At 37.7% G+C, this 23,736-nt stretch overlaps 1 protein-coding gene across 1 annotated transcript in view; it reads left to right on the forward strand.

Annotated features, from left to right (window-relative positions):
* The window catches only part of LARS1 (leucyl-tRNA synthetase 1), a 52,819-nt gene that overhangs the window by 19,287 nt on the left and 9,796 nt on the right, over positions 1–23,736 (forward strand). Inside the window, exons 9-28 of the mRNA XM_045825316.1 lie at positions 44–111; positions 210–435; positions 1,656–1,743; positions 1,825–1,901; positions 5,070–5,123; positions 5,884–6,024; positions 7,773–7,850; positions 11,768–11,853; positions 11,948–12,013; positions 12,111–12,193; positions 12,505–12,643; positions 13,114–13,326; positions 13,824–13,881; positions 14,933–14,996; positions 16,245–16,428; positions 17,752–17,842; positions 18,715–18,855; positions 19,866–20,006; positions 20,253–20,363; positions 22,877–22,987. Coding sequence (XP_045681272.1) covers positions 44–111; positions 210–435; positions 1,656–1,743; positions 1,825–1,901; positions 5,070–5,123; positions 5,884–6,024; positions 7,773–7,850; positions 11,768–11,853; positions 11,948–12,013; positions 12,111–12,193; positions 12,505–12,643; positions 13,114–13,326; positions 13,824–13,881; positions 14,933–14,996; positions 16,245–16,428; positions 17,752–17,842; positions 18,715–18,855; positions 19,866–20,006; positions 20,253–20,363; positions 22,877–22,987 — 2,220 coding nt within the window. The remainder of the gene's footprint in view (positions 1–43; positions 112–209; positions 436–1,655; positions 1,744–1,824; positions 1,902–5,069; positions 5,124–5,883; positions 6,025–7,772; positions 7,851–11,767; positions 11,854–11,947; positions 12,014–12,110; positions 12,194–12,504; positions 12,644–13,113; positions 13,327–13,823; positions 13,882–14,932; positions 14,997–16,244; positions 16,429–17,751; positions 17,843–18,714; positions 18,856–19,865; positions 20,007–20,252; positions 20,364–22,876; positions 22,988–23,736) is intronic.

Genomic DNA, 23,736 nt, shown 5'->3' on the forward strand with positions numbered 1-23,736 from the left:
AGTCTTTTTTCCTCTCAAATTTTTGTTTTGTTTCTTTGTTTAGGGTGTTGGCCCTCAGGAATATACTTTAATCAAGTTGAAAGTGCTTGAGCCATATCCACCCAAATTAAGGTAGGCTTGCCAAAGAATTATGCTTTAGCTGTTCGAATATCAGATACTTGTGATAGAATCCACAACTTTTTGCTTTAATACATCTTTTTTCTTCTTAGTGGCCTGAAAGGGAAAAATATCTTCTTGGTAGCTGCTACTCTCAGACCTGAGACCATGTTTGGACAGACAAACTGTTGGGTTTGCCCTGATATGAAGTACATAGGGTTCGAGACAGCAAATGGTGATATATTCATTTGCACCCAAAGAGCTGCCAGAAATATGTCATACCAGGGTTTTACCAAAGACAGTGGTGTGGTGCCGGTTGTTAAGGAATTAATGGGAGAGGTAAGTTTGGTAGCAGACTTTTTTATTTTAGTATATAAATTTAGAAAAAAAATTCCAACAGTGAAAATTGAGGAAAAAGCATTATTTTAAAAAATTGAGACATACTTGCAGTCAAATGTGTAAATCCTAAGTGTGTATTTTGGTGCATTTTCATATGTGTATTCACACTCATGTCAGCATCACTCAAATCGAAATGTAGAACAGTTCCAGTTTTCCAGAAGGCTCTCTCATGTCCATTTCATGGTGAGTTCTCACCATCCTCCTGCAGAGGTGGTCTACTGTTTGACTGCACCGTAGTGCAGTGACCCTATCTCTGTAATGGATGTCCAATTGTTCCCTGTTTTTTTCTGTTATGTCCCGTTAGTATTGCACCTGATGTTGGAGTTCTGTCTGAGCAGTTTTTGGGAACAGTATTAATGACACAGATTTTTAACTATCTCTAATGCAACTTCTTTCCATGTTAATTTGAATGGATTCTGGGGTGAGGAAAATGCATGGTATAAATTAAAAACTAGCTTTCAACCTTTAAGACGGGTACAGTAGTTAGCTTTCGCCCGTATTACTGTAAATGCTGTATGAGAAGCTTATCTAATACGGTGGGGTGGGTGGGGACTGTGTGGAACTGAAAAGTTCATTCCTTAGCTAAACAAGCAGCTATAAGCTGTCGCATATGGGAGTATGAGTCCAATATTGTTATGTCTTATGATATTTTTTAAGAGAAACCAGATAGATCGTTTTAATTAATTTTGTCTTTCCAATTATCATTTAAAATGGATATACAGTATTCTAGCTTGTTGAAGTCTCATATTAAATAATTTTTCTATCATTTAAAGTTTTATTTGTTCCTAGGTTAACACAGCATTAGGCAGACTTCTCAAAGAAAAACAGGATTTTTTTTCTTAACCTTTGAGGTACATTTCTAGGATTGGATTGCTGGCGCTGAGTTGTGTGAACATTTTTGTGGCTGTTCCTATGGATTCTATGTTATTTTCCTTAAGGGGTACCATGTCAAAAGTAATGTGTTCGTGTACTAATTTCTTTAAGACCTTAATAATTATTTACAATGATTTTTGGTCTAGTTGGTATAAAAGAATGACTTCTGCTTTACTTCATATATTTTTTATTTCTAGCTTCATGGGCTTAAAATAGTAACATTGTTTTCAGTTTTATTAGTTAAACTGAGTTTGTTCACCATTTATGCTCATCTTTTCCTTCCACAGGAAATTCTTGGTGCATCACTTTCTGCACCTCTCACATCATACAAGGTGATCTACGTTCTCCCAATGCTCACCATTAAGGAGGATAAAGGTAAAGAGTTTATTTCTCTATGGAAATACTGTGGTAATCACATCTGGCTGTATTAACCAGTCCCTCACTCTGTTTCACAAGGCACTGGTGTAGTCACAAGTGTTCCTTCCGACTCTCCTGATGATTTTGCTGCCCTCAGGGACTTGAAGAAAAAGCAAGTGAGTATCTGAGTTTCACATTCTTTTTTCTGCTCATCATCTACTTGGTCAGGTACCGCTGAACTACACGATGGGATTAGGCTAAAAAGCTGCACATGTAGCTTTGAACTGTAATTTCTGACTTATTTCTTGATGTATATATATTTTCCTGTGGTTTGAGTTTTGAATATATATATTTTTTGGATAGAATGTTGAACAGAATGTTTTTTTTAAAGACTTAATTTTTTCAGAGCAGTTTTAGGTTCACAACAAAATTGAGAGGAAGGTACAGGGATTTCCCATGTGCCCCCTGCTCCAACACACCCACAGCCTCCCCGTTATCGACATCACTCTCCAGAGTGGCACCTTTTTACCAGGATGAACTTACATTGGCAATCATAGTCACTCCAAGTCCATAGTTCCCCTTAGGGGTTAATATCTTGGTTTTGTGCATTCTGTGGATTTGGACAAATGTATAATGACATATATCTATCATTTTTGTATCATGCAGAGCATTTTCACTGCTTTAGTAGTTTTCTGTGCTTTTCCTGTTCATCTCTCCCCATCCTTCCAACATTGACAACCACTGTCTGCTTGTCTTCAGGGTGGTACCTTTTCCAAAATGTCATTTAGTTGGAACCTTACAGTATATAGCCTTCTCAGATTGATTTCTTTCACTTAGTAATAACATTTAATGTTTCTCCATGTCTTTTCATAGCTTGATATCTTACTGCTTTTCAGTGTTGAATAATACTCTGTCTGGATTACCATAGTTTATCAGTTTACCTACTGAAGAACATCTTGGTTGCTAATAAGTTGGTTGGCAGTTATGAATAAAGCTGCTATAAACATTCATGTGCAGGTTTTTGTGTGGACATAACTTTTTAGCTCTTTTGAGTAAATACCAAAGAATGTGATTGTTGGATCATATGGTCAGAATCTGTTTAGTTTTGTATGAAACTGCCAAACTGTCTTCCCAAATGCCTGTACCATTTTGTATTCCCACCGTGTGAGAGTACCTGTTGCTCCACATGCTCACTAGCATTTGGTGTTATCAGTGTTTAGAATTTTGACTGTTTTAATAAGGTGTGTGGCGGTATCTCATTATTCTTTTGATTTATATTTACCGGATGACATATGACGTGGACATCTCCTCATAGGCTTATTTGCCCTCTCTATACCTTTGGTAAGGTGTTAAGGTTAAGGTCTCTGGCTCATTTTTTAATCAGGTTGTTTGTTTTCTTATCATTGAGTTTTAAGAGTTCTTTATATACTCTGGATAACAGTCCTTTATCAGATACATCTTCTATAAATATTTTTTCTGGTCTGTTGCTTGTTTTATATTTCTTTTGATATTGTCTTACAGAGCAGAAGTTTTTGATTTTCATAAAGTCTAGCTTATCGATTATTTCTTTTATAGGTTATTTCTCTGCTGTTGTATCTGAAGAGGCCATCACTGTACCTAAGGCCATTTAGGTTTTCACCTATGTTTTATGGCTTGGAGTTTTATATCTAGGTCTATGATCTATTTTGAGTTAATTTTTGTGCAGGTGCAAAGCCTGTGTTTAATTCATTTTTTTTGCATGTGTACGTCTATTTGTTCTAGCAACAATAGTCAAAGATACTGTCTTTGCCTCATTGTATTGCCTTTGCCCCTTTGTCAGACTATTGACTGTATTTATGGGGGCCTACGGGCCGTCTGTTCTGTTCCATTGCTTTGTTGGTTCTTTCAGCAGCACTGCGTCTTGATTACTATAGCTTTATAGTAATTCTTCAAGTTGAATAGCATCAGTCCTGCGGCTTTCTTCTTGCCCTTCAGTGTTTAGTTGTCTGTTCTGGGTCTTTTGCTTCTCCATGTAAACTTTAGAATTTCTTTGGCAACATCCAAAAAATAAATTGCTGGGATTGCATTAAATCTATAGGTCAAGTTGGGAACAACTGAAATCTTGAAAATATTGAGTCTTCTAACCCCATGAACATGGGATATTTTTCCATTTTTTTAGCTCTTTGATTTTGTTCATCAGAGTTTTATAGTTTTCCTTACCTAGGTCTTATATATATTTTGTTAGTTTTTTACCTAAGTATTTAATTTTTGGTATGCTAATGTAAATGGTATTATGTTTTTAATTTTAAATTCTACTTATTTATTGGTATATAGGAACGTAATTGACTTTTGTATATTAACCTTTTATTTATTTATTTATTTATTTATTTATTTATTTATTTAAAGATTTTATTTATTTTTGGTGAGAGGGGACAGGAGGGAGAAAGAGAAACATCAATGTGTGTTTGCCTCCACTGCACCCCCTACTGGGGACCTGGCCCGCAACTCAGGCATGTGCCCCAACTGGGAATCAAACCAGCAACCCTTTGGTTTGCAGGCTGGTGCTCAATCCACTGAGCCACACAAGCCAGGGCTGTATATTAACCTTTTATCCTGCAACCTTGCTATAATTGCTTACTAGTTTCAGGAGGAGTTTTTTAAAAAATTATTCTTTTGGGGGTATTCTATGTGGATCATTATGCCAACCCATATACCTTTTCTTTTCCTGCCTTATTGTATTACCGAGAATATGCAGTGTGATGTTGAGAAGTAGTGGTGAGAGGGGACATCCTTACCTTTACCTGTTCTTAGTGGGAGGGCTTTGAGTTTCTAATCATTAAGTATGACATTAGCTGTAAGTTTTTTATAGTCTTTATGAAGTTGAGTAAGCCCCTCTCTATTCTAGTTTACTGAGAGTTTTTATCATGAATGGGTATTGGGTTTGGTCATATTTTTTTTGGCATGTGTTGATATGATCGTATGAATTTTTCTTTTTTAATTGGTTGATGTGATGGATTTCCTTAAACTTTTGAAAAGGTTTCTGATACATTTTTATTGCAACTTAGAATATAAACCTTATTTTAAGTGGTGTGTGTGTGTGTGTGTGTGTGTGTGTGTGTGTGTGTGTGTGAATTTTTGCTTTGGCTGTACAGTTTCATCATTTAGGCCATTATAACCTAAACTTTGAGTCTTTAGAAATCCTAGATTCCTTCTCAAGATATTTGGTAATGATAAAAAATTGCTCTGTATGGAAAGGAGAAGAAATAATAGCTTTATAAACAGCTTGGGGGTTTCTTCTCTCAATGATTAAATGATTATACCAATGAAGTGTTGATCATTAATGTTAACTTGCAATTCTTTTGTAGACCTTACGAGCAAAGTATGGAATTAGAGATGACATGGTCTTGCCATTTGAGCCAGTGAGTACAGAGATTTCTCAGTATATTCATATCCATATCTTTATCAGAGGAAAAAAGCTTACATTTTCCTTGTAATAAAATTAAATAATTAATGGAGTATGGAAATAAGAGGGAGTTTACTTGAGAGTTTATTTTAATTTGGTAGCTGTTATGGAGGATAAGAGAGAAAAACTAACAATAAGCATTTTCTTAGCACCTGGCACCTGAAATTCTGGAATAAACAAATGGCCTTTTAGCATCACCAGTTTTATGTAGCTTATTCTGATTGTTTGGCCAGGTTCCAGGCATCTAAGGACAAAATGTTAATGTTTTCATATTAATGCCTGCAGTAGAAAAAATTAAATTACTGACAGATACCTCTCATGAAAAATCCAGAGCACTTACTAGAAACCAAAAACAAGACCCTTTGAAAATTTAGTTGTTAACACAATTTTGCTAGTTTGTGTTAGTTATTTAGTTGATTTGATGCCAGTGTAGGGTGAGAGCTGGGGAAGGTGAATGTGTAGTAAGGGAGGGACACCGTGGGGGCTGCTGTACAGGTTTGGGTCAGTCCTGTGGAGAGAAGGAAGACAGATTCACACCGGGATGTTTGTCGGTCACTGTGTGAGTGTGACTTCCTAGTGCTTGGTACTGTTACAATGATACATAGAATCTGAAATGACTTGATGGGATAGAAGAGGCTCAAAATAAGAAAAGGACGATGTTCTTTTTGTGCGTGTTCATTCAGGGTGAATAAATTCCTGATGTCATTTTTTTGCAGGTGCCAGTCATTGAAATCCCTGGTTTTGGAAATCTCTCTGCCGTAACCATTTGTGATGAGTTGAAAGTTCAGAGCCAGAATGACCGAGAAAAGCTTGCAGAAGCAAAAGAGAAATTATATCTAAAAGGGTTTTATGATGGTGTAAGTAGTTTTTTTAAATTTTTATTTGATTTGCTCCATGTTCTGTGATTTTCTTCTTAATGATTTAAAAAATACATAGAAAAATTCAATATAGTTTCAGTCACATACTGACCTATGACAGACTAATATGAGATTAATAAGAGAGTCTACTATTTCCAAACTTTCTAAAATCTTTTTTTGGGGGAGAGGGGCAATAATAATATTTACAGAAATTACATGTTTGTGCCTTGTAGGAATCTTTTAAAGAATGAATTTCTTGAGAAGATATTTAGTTAGTTCTATTATTCAATAAACTTCAAAGGTCTATTGCATAGACAATACTTGTTCCCTTCTTTTGCTCTTTTAAATTAAGAGTTTTGTATTTTAAGTAAGCAGTTTTATTCAGGTCATTAATTCACTCATTAATGACCACGAAATGCCAGGTGAACACGACAAACATGATCTGAACCTCCTCTTTCGTCACTGTTCACATGTTAGTGTGCCTTACCCCAGTTCATGGAGAGAAGACTGGGTCAGAGAAAGTGAAAATTCAGCTAAGGTTAAAATGAAGATTTAAAACATTTTTTTCAATTACAGTTGACGTGCAGTGTTATATTAGTTTCAGGTGTACAACATACTGGTTAGACATTTATATACCTTAGCAAGTGATCATCCTGATAAGTCTAGTGCTCATCTGACACTGTACATAGTTAAAATGAAGATATTTAAGGACGTGAATGAGAATTAAAAAACTTTTATCTTTACTGTCATTTTTCTAGATAACAAAGGATTGGTTATTTTTTTTAAGTGACTTACACATTTTGGGTGATAATAAAAGCCAGTACCTATATAGTACTTTCACATTAACTTATTTAAATGTCAAAATCGCATCATGATGTAGGCGCTATTTCCCCCATTTTACAGATAAGGAGACTGAGGCACTAAGAGATTAAGTAATTTACCCTAGATCAGCCAGGTAGCCCGCCAGTGGCAGAACTGAGACCCAGACTGAGCACCTTGGCTCTAGGATTTGCGCTCTTCAGCACTGCATCATAATGATCCAGAAATGTACTTTCATAATGATGAATTAAATAGGTACGAAGCATTTCGGTAATGTTAGAGGATTGGAAGTTCAAAAAAGAGCTTGTGTCTGTTGCTTAGAATCTATTTGAGGGACACAGAAGTCAGGCAGAGGAAGGTGAGTTGGAATCCCTTGGAAAGGGGATTGTGGCTTAAAATTGTGATGATGGCAAGCTACTGCTTTGCTCTAGAATTAAATTTCCCCACTAAGTAAAAGGCAGAGTTGCAAAACGGTAGGCCTTCCTCTCAGAGCTAAGTTTATTACGTGGCCAAGCAAAGGGGAATGCTTGTTGGTGACAGGTGGATTTGGGAAGGGAAGGCTGAGTGGGGCGGAGCTGGATGTGGGCAGCCCCTTCTCCCAAAGTCTCCAGGAGTGAGGGGAGTTGGTGTCGTGGAGTTCTCACCACACAGAAAACTGAGAAGTGGAAAGGAAGTGAGTGTTTCTTCCTGGTCATCATCTTGACAGCTATCCTAAGTATACTAAAAGAAAAACAAATGTGTTATAAATATTAGTTGTCCAGGCTATGCCAAAATAAAAAAATTATGGTTATGTGATACATTTCACCATAAAAATATATTGGGTTGGTGAGTGGAAGTAAATTTAGTTAGGGAAAAGTTTGGGGAAGGGAACACAAAGCCAATTTTAATTATTTTCTATGTGTGTTTTTTCCTCACTCTCATCCTTTTAGGTAATGTTGGCAGATGGATTTAAAGGACAGAAGGTTCAAGACGTAAAGAAGACCATTCAGAAAAAGATGATTGACGTCGTACGTGATAGGCTATCTATCCTCTGAAGGCTGTTTTAGGAGAAACGCTTTTAGTTAATAGACTTTACAGTGTTTATTAGCACAATGAGTCTATAGTAAGCCTGTGAGCTTTATTAAAAACAGTGTATAGTTTTGTGGCAGAAAATAGACCTATTAGCAATTCATGTAAGTTCAATTTTCTACCTGCAACATGGATGAAAGTAGTGTGCTAAAATAGACAGGTGCAAAGCACATACAAAGAACTTGAACATGCTTCTGGTTTGGCCATTTGAGATGCTAGTAGTTACAATTCTCTCTTTCTGTAGTGCTTTATTTTTCACTTTTATCTTTTCCCCATCTTCATTTTTGCTGTAACTTCTATTGTGCTATTTAACTACTTGTTCAATTAAACTTTGCCAGTTATATATACCCATAATTCAGAGAGACGATGGGCTGTAAGGCTTCTTAAAATGAAAAAGCCAGTTTCCTCTTTATCCTTCCACATTCTCTTAAATGTCTCTTTTTTGGAGAGGCTCACTTTCAGCTATTTTAGTATTGACTTCCCTCTGTCTTAACAGATCTTGAATCTAAACGTTTGTAGTATAACTTTGGTTTTATTTTTCCCGGTTTGGCACCAGCCATTGACTTTCTACTATGAAAGGTCAGGATTTAACTCTTCCTCCCACCCTGTGGCTTCCTCTCTAACATCACACACATTCATGTACACTTTCCCATGCCCCATCTTCCTGGTGTAGGTGTACCATCTTTATGTGAGAGCAGTAGTCAGTGTTTACATTTTTGGGACATGACTGATACAGTGTATACAATGGGAATTTTTCTTCCGTAGCTTCTGGTTTTCTCTGCATTAATAATTGTCTCTTTCAAAAAAAATTTTTTTACCCCTTTTTTTTAATCCTCACCCAAGGATGTTTATTGATCTTAGAGAGAGAGCGGGGAGGGAGAGAGAAACATGGATGTGCGAGACAAACATAGATCAGTTGCCTCCTGTATGCACCGCAACTGGGGATTGGACCCTCAACCACAACCTGCACGGGATGACACTCCAGTCAACTGAACCACCCACCAGGGCAAAAATTTCCTTACTTCTAAGTATACTTCTCAATACGCTGTCCCAAACTCTGTCCCATCTGTTCATTTCTTCTGTCAATGCCTTCAGACGCATTGTGCTCCAGGTTCCATCTGAGAGAACCCTCTCCCAGAGCCTTCGGGCCGGTCTGAGTCTGTGCCGGTTCCTGCTGTCCTGGGGCACCGGTGTCCTCAGCAGTCTTCCTCCACCATTGCTGAAGAGTTCCTTTGCTGCCCTTGGCTTGGACGCCGCCCTGTTTCCTTGGTTCCCAGGCTTCTTCTTTCTTACTTATTCTCTTATTTTAGTGAAGCTCTGCCTCTAATATCTTTCCTGAGAAAAGTATCTGGAAGGTAAATTTTTGAGCCCTTCCATGTCTCAAATATCTTTATTCTGTCCTTATTTGCCCTTGATGACCTGCGTGCAGAATTCTGGCTTGGAAATAATTTTCTCTTAAAATTTTGAGGGCATTACCTATGGTGTTCTGGTTCAGTGATGCTTTTGAGAAGTCCGAAAGCATTCTGGTAATAACTGATCTTTTATAAGTGACCTGTGTCGTTTCCCGCCCCCCCCCGCTTCTGGAAGCTAGTGAAATACTGTTCTTTCTCTCAGTATTCGAGAATTTCATGTGACTCGCCTTGGTTTAGGTCAGTTTTAATTCATTCTCCTGGCTGCTTTTTGGGCTTCTTGAGTCTGAAAACTTGTATTCTTAATTTTGGGAAAATTCTTGTCTTTTTCTTTATTTCATCTCTTTCTATTCTTTATTTTTGCTTTGTGAATTCATATGATTCAGATATTGGACCTCTTAAATTCTGGAAGTTCTTTTGCCTTTCTGGGAGAGTCCCTCAACTTTGTGTGTGTGTGTGTGTATCAGTGAGTTTTTGTTCACTGTGTGTTTTTTTAATATCTGGTAGTTGTGTGTGCATGTGTATATATAAATAAATAAAAATTTCTAAAAATGCATTAAAAAATCTTCTTGAATAGCAAACTTACAAATAAGTGGGGAGCAATATGATGAGTTCCTCTACACCCTTCACCCAGCTTATCAGGCATCCACTCAGAACCACCTGAGGAGCTTATTCTTATTTTCCAACTTTCTATAGGCTGTTCTTGCTGTATGGATGTGAAATATGAAATCTTAATCTCTTATTTCTCTGAGGAAAACTTGATTATTTAAAAGTGGGCACAGAAAGGTTATTGGACCCTTTTGGGATGGATGCAGGTAGGACTTGTCACTGGGCTTTGTTGGGCAGATCTGGAAGGGCCATTTGTGCCTTGGGGAAGCCCTGATGTTAGTGAGGTCTTTTTGGGTTTGTTAGATTCCCCACAGAAGATTCTTCCCATCTCTGGCTTAAAGTGTCTAAGGGTCTAAGCTAACTGAGCATTCTGGAAGCTGAATTGGGAGAAGATCACTAGTGTGGGTACCAACACCCAGTGTTCTGACTTTCACTTTGTCCCTGTTTTCACTGTGACACTCATATCCTCAGCTTTGTCCTCTGGTTGGGAGACTCTTTTATCCTCTCCAGAGAATAAACCTTCATTGTTCTGTTGGCACAGGGAGGGTCAGTTAGTTTCCTGTCAGCATAGTATGGGATTTAGGAATGTGGGGTTCTGACTCCCTTCCCTCCCTCCCTCCCTCCCTCCCTCCCTCCCTCCCTCCCTCCCTCCCTCCCTTTCTCTCTCTCTCTCTCTCTCTCTCTCTCTTTTCTTCTTATTTCTTTCTTTCTTTACTTATTTTAATGTGTGGTTGCCTCTCACGTGGCCCCTACTGGGGATCTGGCCTGTAACCCAGGCATGTGCCCTGACTGGGAATAGAACTGGCAACCCTTTGGTTTGCAGCCCACTCTCAATCCATTGTGCTACACTAGCCAGGGCTGACTCCTTCTTTAAAAAAACAGTCCTTCTCTTCGAGGCCTCAGGTTCCCTCTTTTAGAACTGTCTTGTGCAACCACTTCCTGAGTTTTGGGGGTTATGCAAACTGGATTGCTCAGTGGCTTTCTCTGCTGCTGGCTTAGCCTCCAGCTAGCTTTCTTCAGTCTGCTACACAGCACTCATCCTGCTTTTTGGTTTTCCAAATTTGTGGACATTGGTTTTGCTCCCATTCCTCTGGTCTTTGTAGGTTCATGCCATTAAAAAGAAGCCTCTTTGTTGTCCTTTTATTGGAATTCTGGGAGGGAGCAGAGTTAAATATCTGTTTTTAATTCACTGTCTTTAAACAAATGTCCTAGTTGTTGAAGTTCAGCATGAGGAATTGCATTTAAGAACATAGAGCAGTGAGTCATTTTATGAATAATAATGCTGAATATTATTATAAAAGATTATCCTTGCTTAATAAATTTGGGGCTATAATACATGAAGAGATACTTATATTTGGTAAAAAATAATATTCTCAGTTTTCCAGTGGGAATTTTTCATGACACTATAAGTCTTTAGGAACAATATTTTCTGTTTTTAATTTTTGTGTGTCCATTTAAAAAATGCATTTAATTGAAGTTTTATGCATTTAATTTTCTATTTTATTTATATTGTTGTTCTAACAAGGATAAAAGGATGTCATAGGCAACCTAACCCTCAAACCATAGTCTTAGAAACAATTGAGCTTTGCTTTTTCCACTGAGGAGGAATATTCTACCTAGGGAAGGCAATCCATTTGATGATGATGCACACCTTTTCGAAAGCAAGTGTTGTGTAGAAAATAAGGCAGATAACTTTACCCTGGGAAGAGGAAGATACAATGAAAACGTGTGGTTTTGATTATTGGCACAGCATTTTTTAAAAGTTATATTTATTATCCTTGTGGAATAAAGATTGACTTGACGTAATAGCTGATATATTTTTATTTACTTTCATTTAGAGAGATGCATTTATTTACATGGAACCAGAGAGACAAGTCATGTCCAGGTCTGCAGATGAATGCGTCGTGGCCCTGTGTGACCAGTGGTTAGTCTCTCCTATAGCAGAAAGAAATTTCCTACAGTCACTTTCCTTAGCCTTTTGGCTTCTATTTTTTTCTAATTAATTTGTGTACTCCCAGGTACTTGGATTATGGAGAAGAGAACTGGAAAAAGCAGACATCCCAGTGCTTGAAGAACCTGGAAACGTAAGATGGGAGACAGTGCTGAGGGAAGGGAAAGGGGATGAGAAACATGGAAGATAGTCACGGTGAAGAGAGAGACTTTATCTTTTGTTCTCTTCAGATTCTGTGAGGAGACCAGGAGGAATTTTGAAGCTACCTTAGCTTGGCTCCAAGAGCATGCTTGCTCACGAACTTATGGTTTAGGTAAGCAAACTTCAGATTTTTCTGTTGGCATGACTGGCAAATTAATGCTTTTGTCTAATTCCCTTTCTTCTTTCTGAATTGGAAGCGAGAGCTCCCCGTTAGAGGGTGAGGGAAACTGAGCTCTTGTCCTCTACAGTCTCTCTACCTGGTGGGAGAAGAATGCCTTCTCTCCCCCAGTTTGCTCTGTAATTTAAAAACTTCCTCTATAAGCAGCTTTGTAAATGCAGTAGATCTATTCTTAAAATGTAGATTTATAGATGAAGTGTCTCTTAGGTCCCTCATGCATTAATTTTCTTCTTTTTATCTTGCAGGCACGCGTTTGCCTTGGGATGAACAGTGGCTGATTGAATCACTCTCTGATTCCACTATTTACATGGCATTTTACACCGTGGCCCACCTGTTGCAGGGCGGGGACTTGCGTGGACAGGCAGAATCTCCACTGGGCATCAGGTTGGTAAATGGAGAAGGGAAAGAAGTCTAGTTTGTCAGCAAGATATGTGACCTTTGATTTATATATTAAAGGTTTTCTTTTAATACTTAGTTTTCATAAGAATTAATTTACCCATGGACATGAACTAAGGTGAGGAAATGATGGGAGGTGGGGGGGGCACAGGGTGGAGGGGAATAATGGTAGGAAAAAATGGGACAACTGTAATAACATAATCAATAAAATATATTAAAAAAGCATTCATTTAGCAGAATTCTGTCATTTTTTTTTCTATTGAACTGAGAAAAAGTAATAGTTCCTCCTCTGTTATTATTATCCATCCTTCATTTTTATGAGAGTCCATTGTCCTCATGTGTTACTCTAACTACATTAAGAGATTCCTACTTCATGGTTGGAATGAAATAATGATTCCAAAAATTATATATTTATTTATTTTGTTGTTGTTGTTTTTGTTTGTTTTATTTTAATACAGACCGCAGCAGATGACCAAGGAAGTTTGGGATTATATTTTCTTTAAGGACTCTCCATTTCCTAAGACTCAGATCCCAAAGGAAAAATTAGATCAGTTAAAGCAAGAGTTTGAGTTCTGGTATCCTGTGGATCTTCGAGTCTCCGGCAAGGATCTTGTTCCTAATCATCTTTCGTATTACCTATATAATCATGTGGCTATGTGGCCAGAACAAAGGTGAGCGCTGAAAAAGATGTGGACTAAATTCGTTGCCTATTGACACAGGTGTCTTATGGCTTCAAATATATAAGAACCTATTGTGCAGGGTATAAATTTGCCAGTTACACCAACATCAGATATCTGTGCTTATTTGCTTAGTTATATTTTAAATTATACAAAAATGCAATACTGTAGATACTGTTTCTCTCATGTTTTTTCATGTACATGTTTATTTCTAAGATCTTTTCAAATCCATAGATAGCCCTGCCTGTGTTTTTTAAATACTTATAGTAATTCACTATATGCCTGTACCGTAGTTTTTATAATCCGTCCTTTGCTAATGGACACTTTCATTGTTTTCATTTGTTTCCTGTTACAAACAGGGCCTAGTAAACATCCTTGTACATTTGTCTGAGCAAACTTTTATGAATCTTTTAGCATTTATCTCAAAATGTTGAGCCTTAACCACAGTCTTTAAGTTTTATTTTTCTGTCTTTAAACATTTACCTGTAAAGTGACAAATGGCCTGTGGCTGTGCGAGCAAATGGGCATCTTCTCCTGAACTCTGAGAAGGTAAGGCTTGTTGCCTCCTGAAAGTTCAAATTTCTGCAGAAGTCTTTTCAAATTTAGGAAGTTACACTTTTTTTTATTAAAGAATGAAAGAATATGAAAATCATAAAGTTTCATCTTTAAAATTATATGTGTAGGGTAGATAGTATTAATTGAGCGGAGGGACCTACTTATTATACCATTACCTATTATAACGTTGTATTTAGATTCACCAAGGTGACATGAATTATGAGTGGAGCAGAGAGACAGAAACAGAGACAGGAAATGTAAAGAGTATCTTTCTCATTAAGTTGAGAAAACAGTTTGGTGGTTTTTGTTTTTTGTTTTATACTGTGACTGGCCACCAAATTAGAATAATAGGATTTTGGAGTTTGTCATAACATGACATTTTCTCTGGTGTCAACGTTGTTGTATTATACACTGTACTGGTTTTATTGGTACAAGATACTTTATTGCCGTGTAGTGGGAAATTGATATAGTAATCACCTCTCTTTGGTATCAGTAAAGTTATGATAAAGACAAAAAAATTTAAAATAATAAAGATGGCTAGATTGTGCACAGCGAGCACCTTCTCAGAGGTGCTGCCCTCAGGCAGGGCACCATTTGAACAACCAATTAATTGTGACCCTAATGACAGGAAGTTCCCTAAAACCGTAACTCTGGTGTCGTGGTCCAGCCCATTTATTTCTGAATGACTAATTAATATAAAGCTCTCCTCTGTGATCAGCCGAGGTGTTCCAGAGTTCTAGTGGAATAGCTCCAGGTGAATAAACTAACAGTCTAGTCTAGCGGGAAGGGCGGTGGGCTACGTGTCAGACTGGAGGGCCTCTCCCAGCCCCCACTTGCTACTGAACGACCCATGTGAGCCACTGCTGACCGGACTTCGGGTTTCATCTCCACAAAATTAGTTTAGGGTGTCTCTTTCTTTTCACTCTTCTAATCTTTTTTGTCTTTGTCTGACTGTGGCTAACACATTTAACTTGATGTGGTAGATTGGGTTTGTTTCATTTATGTACAGACTTACTAATGCCTACTCATTGGCTTTCTATTCCAGATGTCAAAATCCACAGGCAACTTTCTCTCATTGACCCAGGCCATTGACAAATTTTCAGCTGATGGTGAGTATACTTTTTTAATTATTGATGTTGCATAGAGTTCAATTCTCCTCAATTATGCAGGGCAATTTAAAATTGTTTTAATGTTACCGCTTTTCTCTTTTGCTTATACCAAAAGCATTCATGTTTTCTTTGTATAGAAATGCCGTAGTAATTAAAACATAAAAATTGCTGAGACACAACAGTATTGAAATTAGGCCCATTGGTAACCTTCCCATGGCCTCTTAAGTGTTCAAGTGAAAGAACAGTCACGTGTCTCCCACTTTAAAGCAAAGGTAGAAATGATTAGGTTTTAGTGAGGAAAGCATGTTGGAAGCCGCGACAGGCTGAGAGCTAGGCTGCTTTCCGCAGTCAGCCAGATTGTGAATGCAAAGGGAAAGTTACTGAAGGAAATTAAAAGTACTACTTCAGTGAACACAGGAATAATAAGAAAGCAAAGTAGTCTTATTGCTGATATGAAAGTGTTCATGGTCTGGGTAGAAGCTCAGACCAGCCACAACATTCCTTTAAGCCAAAGCCTAATCCAGAGCGAGGCCCCAATAACTCTTTTTAGTTCTGTGAAACGTGGGAGAGCTGAGGACGCTGCAGAAGAAAAGTTGCGGTTAGCAGAGGCTGCTTCGAGGCTGAAAGAAAAATGCTGCCTCCGTAACACAGCACTGCTTTTAGCAGCAACATAGTGTTCCACGGCCAGAACGTCCTGTAATTTATTTTGTTGGGCTCTTATTGATGGCTTTTCCCCAGTGTTTTAGAATAAAAGATTTTGGTTGAAAAGTAAAATTTTGTTAGTAGAAGACTTGGAAGGATCTACTGTAAGGGCTAGGAACTAAATTCATATTTGCAAGCATAAAGCACCAGCGTGTGTGTTCTCATGCACTAAAATATCATGTTTTGCTATCTCTAAATGAGGCTGAGATGTTGATGGGCATAGCTGTCCCCAGTTTATTATTTTTTCCCTTTGCTTCATTGAAGATCACTTTATCTCATTAACTCAACATGCCTGAGAAGAAACACATATTGTATGCTAAATGTATGCAAATTAATGCAGATGGTTTAGGGATTCTACTTTTATCGGCATCACTGGGGATTCTACTTCTGGTGAATTTTATTTTTGCTGTTGATCCATGGCAGTCCTTTAAAGCACTGGTCATTTCTTAATTTATACATAGGCTTCACAGTGTACCTACCTGGACACATAGTTGATCTCCAGTAAGCAAATTTTAAAGTTATTGATTGCTTTCGTTTCTTCTCCAGGAATGCGCTTGGCTCTGGCTGATGCTGGTGACACGGTTGAAGATGCTAACTTCGTGGAAACCATGGCAGATGCAGGTATTCTCCGCCTGTACACCTGGGTGGAGTGGGTGAAAGAAATGGTGACCAACCGGGATAGCCTACGAAGTGGTCCTGACAGCACCTTCAACGATCGTGTTTTCTCCAGGTAATCCGTGGGCTCCAGCCACTTTGTGCCTTAGAGTTGCTCAGTCCTCGTGCATTTTTAAGTTTCCTTCCCCCTCCCCCTAAAATAAATTAGATGATAATAATAGCTACTATTTATTGAAAGCTTATTTGTGCCAGGTACAGTACTAATTACTTTCAGTCCATTATCTGATCTTAGCCTCTTAGCAACCTTATATAATAAAGATATTTTTAGCTGTATTTTACAGTTAAAGAAATTGAGGCTTAGGAAAATTATTTTAATAAATTCCTTAAAGCTAGTAACTTCAGACTTGGCTTATGAATTTACTTCAATCTTTCTCCAGTGCCCATTAACCATTTTACCATGCTCTCTTGCCTTAAAGTAGGGTGGAATGGTTCAAGGAAAAGTAGATGAAAAGAAATGGAGAATTATCATTTTCTTTTCCCTTCAAAAGACATTTATCAGCCTCTGTGCATCAGAAACAATCCTATGCACTTGTCTACAAGGATGTGTAAGACTTGGTCCTTCCTTGTTTCACAGGAGAGAAAGACACAAAAACACTTATCCCACCATTTATAAGTGTAATGAAGGTTGAGGGGATTTAGATGGTATATGAGTTCTGGGTTTCTTGAAAAGTAGACAGGATTTTTACAAGGACAGGAGAAACTCTGGAAAGAGTGTGGGCCAGATTAGGCCAGGTTATGAAAGGCCTGCGGTATCCTGGGAAAATTTTTCCTAAATACTCAGTGTCAGTTGATTAAAATGCAGCAGTTAAACCTGACTACAACTGTTGGTAACCTATTTTTATATTGCATTTTGGGCTTCATAATGAAGCTTCCATCAAAGACTTTTTAAATAGGAACAGGGTTAACAGTGTTGTCGTAAGCAGGAGCTCTAAGCAAGTATCAGATGACAGTGTGTACCTAAAGGTAGATACATAAGCCCTGGTTGTTGTGGCTCAGTTGGTTGGAGCATCATCCCATAAACTGAAAGGTCACAGGTTTGATTCTCGCTCAGGGCAGATGCCTAGGTGCAGGTTTAGTCAGGGCGCATGCGAGAGGCAACCAATCGATGTTTCTCTCTCACATCGGTGTTTCTCTCTCTCTACCTCTTCCTCTAAAATCAGTAAGCGTGTTTTTGGTGAGGATTAAAAAAGGTGGATACATAGATAATAGGGCGGTGACAATAGGCAGTTTTAAGGAACACAGGGATCGTTTTGTGGTGGACAATTTTAAATGTTTTGGGCGTTGTTCTGATTTTGCTGTTTCTGAGTATATGCAGCAGGTTTTCGTACTTATCTATACTTGCCTTTCAACTCAGTAACCTTTTTTTCCTATTCAATAGTGAAATGAATGCAGGAATTATAAAAACAGATCAAAACTATGAAAAGATGATGTTTAAAGAAGCTTTGAAAACAGGGTTTTTTGAGTTGCAGGTAGGCTATTAATTTTTTTAAGTAGCTGTAAAATATATCAATGTGAATATGATGTATTTTTGCCCTTTTCCCCTCCTGCTATAACATAATAACTCATCTAAAGTGGAGATTGGAAATTTTGTTAAGAAACTTAAATCTTCAATAAATTTTGGTTGTAAATAGTTTCCTTTGGTACTTTTTCTACTGAGTTCATTTAACATAAATAATTCTGTTTCTAGTTGCGCTATGAGCATTAATAAAAAGGTGAAATCTAAAAATCAGTAGTACTTTCCAGAAAAACATTTTGAAGTTGAGAAAAAAATAAAGGCAGAAATAAAGGCATAATTGTAACTAATTGTTTTTAGTTTGAAAACAAATGTTTTCTGAGGTTTTCCACAAGGTGTCAGTATTTCCTCAAGTTTGGCAGAAGTACTTAAAGTAAAAATATAGCTCTACTTGATCACTTTTGTAAAATACCGCATTGGAATTTATGAAACTTGGTTTTCATAGATGTGGTTAAATAAAGGTAAGTGCTGAGCATAGCAGTGTGGCGTATGTATAGCCTTTTCTTGATACTTAAGTGTCTTTTCTATATGCTGCTCAGAGCATTGTTTTTAATATAGTTTAAATTTGTTCAGCTTTTCTGTCTGTTACAAAATGTCTTTTAAAAACCTTTTTCTCAAGACTTATAAAAGTATAGTATCCTTTGGGCAAGGATTGATACACATTTATTTGCAAATTGTTGAAGTAATACCTTCACAAAAATTCATTATGGAATTTTAAAAGACTAAAAACTTAAAAATGCATTAAAAGAGAGATACTAAATTTTTTCTCTTTAATTTTATTTTAAAGAAGTATTGGGAGAGAGATGGTAAACTATTTAAATTTTGTAGGCCGCGAAAGACAAGTACCGCGAGTTGGCCATCGAGGGGATGCACAGAGACCTTGTGTTCCGGTTCATTGAAGTTCAGACCCTTCTCCTGGCTCCGTTCTGTCCGCATGTGTGTGAGCACATCTGGGCACTCCTGGGAAAGGTATCTTCATGCATTGAAGATGTTGTGGGAGTTTTGATTCTTGTCTCATTAAATAAATGTAGTAATGTTGCTTAAGAGGAAAAGGCTGAAAATGAGTATTTTAAGAATAATGTTGGATTCATCATTGTAATTATGCAACAGGTTAACTGCCTCCTTTTTAGACAGATACATCGTGTGTGCCTTTATTTACATATTCACAGTGTAAATATTTTAAAAACGTTGACTCTATGCCCGTTGTTTATCACCTAATTCCTGTTAGGAAGTGTTTTAATACATTTAAATATATTCAGATATATGTTGGAATACATGTATAACTAATATTCTTTTTCCAGCTGTTTGTTAAAGAGGTGAAAATATTGAGAAAGATACAAATGTTATGAACTACTTATAAACAAAGACAGAAGTGTATATTTGTGGAAATATTCTTGTTTTATGCAAAATTCTTGGCACATACAGGGCTGCATATTCAGGGATATTATATTAACATTTTTACTGCAAAGATAAATTCAATTATTTCTCCCTGGCTCACAGATAAACAGATTGGCTGGTTTAATAACTCCCTTCCAACCTTATTAACCAGACTCTTTTGCATATTTCGCTGCATGAAGAGTACAAAAATGCACTCATGGTGTATATACCAAAGAGCCATACTTTCAGTACTGGATGTGTTAATAGGATAAAAACTGAGAGTGTGCATAATTTATATAATAATGATTAAATTTAGGCACATTAGCATTACATAATTTTCTTTGAAAGTGAGCATATGTGTGTGGGTATTAATATGCTTGTACAAATGGATGCTAATTAAGAATGTAGAGTCAGACTTCACAGCTTGAATTCTAGGGAACATTAGATCAGGGGCTGTGGAAGTGGGCCATGTGGGGCCAGGGTCTGAACTTTGAACGCTCAATTACAGACGGTAGCCTTGGTGTGCAGTTGTAATCAAGAATCATAAAATAGTTGTACTGTCTAATCTCCCTGAACCTTTTTATTTTGCTTGTATTTAAAAGCCTGGCTCAATTATGTACGCTTCATGGCCCGTCGTTGGTCCTGTGGATGAGACCTTGATACGGTCCTCACAGTATCTCATGGAGGTGGCACATGACCTTAGGCTGCGACTGAAGAATTATATGATGCCAGCTAAAGGGAAGGTGAAGTCATTTTTTAAAAAAAGGTCATTCCTGAAAAGTTATTGGTCAAAACTATTTAACAGTGATGAAAATGAAGGTCCTGTCTTTAAAATGCATAGGGCTGTCCGTCTTCGTTGCTAATGCAGTTCTGTTCTGTGCGTGTTTTTTGGTGTTAAAGGCAGTAGTGGTATCCACTGGGGGAGGGTTCTTTTTGTTTTTAGTTTGTTTGAAAGCGACTGAATGTTTTTGCCTTTCTCTACCCTGCAGAAGACTGACACACAAGGGCCCCAGAAGCCTTCGCATTGTACCATCTACGTGGCAAAGAACTATCCGTCTTGGCAGCATACCACCCTGTCAGTTCTGCGCAGTCACTTTCAGGTGATGCGCTCAGCAGACTTTCTCTAGCATTGCGGTGTCCTGCTTATGCTGGTTTTTTTGGGGGGGGGGAGAGGGTGTTGGCAATGTCTGGGAGAAGGAAGACTGGCGGCTTTGTTTAATTACCTCTGGGCATAGAGTGTCTGGAACGCCAGACACTCTATGTCTTTGGTGGCACTTAAATGGACGTCAAGGAAAAAGATGCCGATTTTCATCATTTTTGAAACTTTCATACAAGAATACACTGAATCTAGTTGTATGTAATGAAAGGCTGTGGGACTTTTACACGTGTGTGGTTAAAATTATGAAGCAAAAACACTGAAATTCACGTAGCCTTAACTTGATTACGTTTGAAAATCTTGAAGTGTGGCTCTTGAGTAATTTACAAGAAAATGTTCAGTTTAATAATTACCCATAGAAATGGAGAGCTTGATGTTGTTTTTGGCTCTGTCAGGTAAATAGCTATTAAATATGATAGTTATAATGAAAGGAATCTCAGTATTTATACTTAGTTCTTTAAACTTAGATGCAAAACAGGAAGGTGCACTCAGAGAGAGAGAGAAAGAATAGGGATTATGGCCAAAGCATAAAGTGATAACCTAAAGAAAAAATCCTTAGCTTTGATTTTACAGACCTTTATTAGAATTTTGCCTCAATAATTTTTGTAGTTAATTAAGAAATACTCAGAAAAATTACACTTGCAGAATTGGATGGAAAGAGAATGGCAAGTGTTTTTATTCTCTGTGAACCTGTTTTTATGGAGAACTACTTTGTTGTTTGATTGTGTGTAGTAGAAATAGAGCCTTTACGATATGCTCTCAGATTTTGGCTTATCAGGGAAAGGAAAAGCTGCGTTCAGAGGTAGCAAAGTGAAAAGTGGGAGTGTGCCTCAGTGAGTTGCATATTCATACCAGCATTTTCAAGGAAGCAGTAGAACTAAATATTGTATATAATGTCCCATGTATTGAAAAATGCATCACCATTGTTCTCTTACAATACTTATTATTTGTTTATTTATTTTGAGAGAGAGGGGAAAGGATGGAGAAAGAGAGGGAGAAAAACATTGACATAAGAGAGAAACATCTGTTGGTTTCATCTCGTAAGTACCCTAGCCGGGCACCAAACCCACAGTCCAGGCATGTGCCCTGGCCGGGAATCAAACCGGCAGCCGTTTGCTTTGTGGGATGACAAACCAGCCAACTGAGCCACACCTATCAGGACCCCACTACTCTCTAGAGGTTTTATTTTTGCATCGTATTCATTGACTAGTTATTACATAGTTTCAAAATGACATCATCTTTTGGCATTATTCAGAACGATTAGCTTCCTTAAAAAATTTTTTTTTATCCAAAAGGAGCAAAAGAATGTTAGTTTGTAATCAAGAAGAATGTTCTTATGTTGAATATGGCACCTTTTTAGTGACAAGGGGAAGGAGTGTTTCCTACCCTCTCCTGTTCTCTTTTATCTGTATTTCAAAGCAAAGCACTGACAAATAGAGAAAAAATATTTCCCATGTACCTTGCTTAGTAAAGGTTAGAATTGAAAGTAAATGGATTATCAGAAATATTACTATATGCTACTTTTCATTTTGATTCATTCCCAGTGCTTGGCTTTGATACTGTGCTTCTCCAACCAGGAGAAAATGAGTAGTCACCTGAAACTCGGGAAAGGCCGCTTGCTTTTTCACTCTATCAGAGGGGACAGTTGATGTTTGCAGAAATGAATTTAAATTCAAGCAGCACATTTGGGACTTACGCATGTTATGGTAGGAAATGCAGGTACTTGGTTTTGAGTAGATGGAAATAATACTATTTTTAACAGAACCGTAGCTAGGGACTCTTGTTCATGTTTGTGGTAACAGTTTATAAAAAGTGTTCAATAGCAGACCTATAAATCTGTATGATAGTTATGTGTAGTTCTTCATTTTGATATAACTAAGGGAATACTTTTAAAAGTCTATAAGACTATTTCCTCACAAGGTAAGATCTAATAGTATAATCCTGAAAGTGCCATTATTATAAGAAAAAAGTTGAGCCCTGGCTGGCATAGCTCAGTGGATTGAGCTGGGGCTGCCAACCAAAGCATCACAGGTTCGATTCCCAGTCAGGGCACATGCTTGGGTTGCAGGCCATGGTCCCCAGCAACTGCACATTGATGTTTCTCTCTCTCTCTCTTTCTCCCTCCCTTCCCTCTCTAAAAATAAATAAAATCTTTAAAAAATATATTAAAAAAAAGAAAAAATTACTATTCAGTATGGTGCGTCTAATTCCTTCCTTACCCTGAAAATCACGCGGTGTCTGCATTTAGAGGGAATAGGAGACTCCTTTTGGTATTATTCTGTCACCTTTCCCTTCCTTGTGGTGCTAGGGCTGCACCCTCCTCTGCCGTGCTCGGGCAGACTGGTAGAGGCTTCACCCGGTGTCCGCCTGACTTCCTACAGGCACATCAATTCTGCATCTTCTTTAAAACACTTTTCTCCGCTTTCCTCCCCAACTCTTTTTTTTTTTTTCTTTTAGAACAATGGTGGACAATTGCCTGATAACAAAATCATTGCTACTGAACTAGGCAGTTTGCCAGAATTGAAGAAATATATGAAGAAAGTGATGCCGTTTGTTGCCATGATTAAGGTGAGCTGTGGACCTTGTGCAGCTGTGGCCACATGAATAATGGTTCGATAGGACAGTACAAGGAAGGGGGAAGTCACCCCCAAGAAATCTGCTGAAATAGCATTTCTAAATCAGTGGTTATGGGAAACGCACAACCAGACTTGGGGTTTATCTGTGGAGTTGCTGAGTATGTAAAAATTGTTCTTGTGGAAGAAAAACTGGTTTAGAATTGCTGCAATAAATGATTCTCTTCATGTTCTACCTTCTCTTCCTTTTCGTTTGGGGTGGAAGCATATTCTTTTGATTTACATTAGGGTATTTTTAGTAGATCCGGTTACTGGCATTAAGATCCAACATTTGTATAAGTTTAGCATTAACAGGATAAATGTTGTGTACCGTGGTGGTGAGACCAGGTTTCTCAGCGATGGTTCTATTGGTATTCTGGGCCAGATAGTTCTTTGTTGTGGGGGGATGTCCTGTACAATGTAGGGCAGGGGTGTCCAGCCTTTTGGCATCTCTGGACCATACTGGAAGTAGAAGAGTTGTCTTGGGCCACACATTAAATAAATACACAAATGTGAACAAAAATTGATGAGCAAATAAAAGGTCCATATATAATTTTCATGATATTGGCCACCATAGATAAGCAAAAAAAGTCCTCAAATAATAACCCTAATTATGCAGTGGCTCTTTTGATAATCTTTTAAAATTGTCAAGCAGGACCCAAGTTTGTGATCACTGGTATAGCAAATGTATATATCTAGGTAATA

This window comes from Phyllostomus hastatus, unplaced genomic scaffold, assembly GCF_019186645.2.
Source record: "Phyllostomus hastatus isolate PE091 unplaced genomic scaffold, TTU_PhHast_1.1 phas_contig_150, whole genome shotgun sequence".
In the NCBI taxonomy this organism is placed as follows: domain Eukaryota; kingdom Metazoa; phylum Chordata; class Mammalia; order Chiroptera; family Phyllostomidae; genus Phyllostomus; species Phyllostomus hastatus.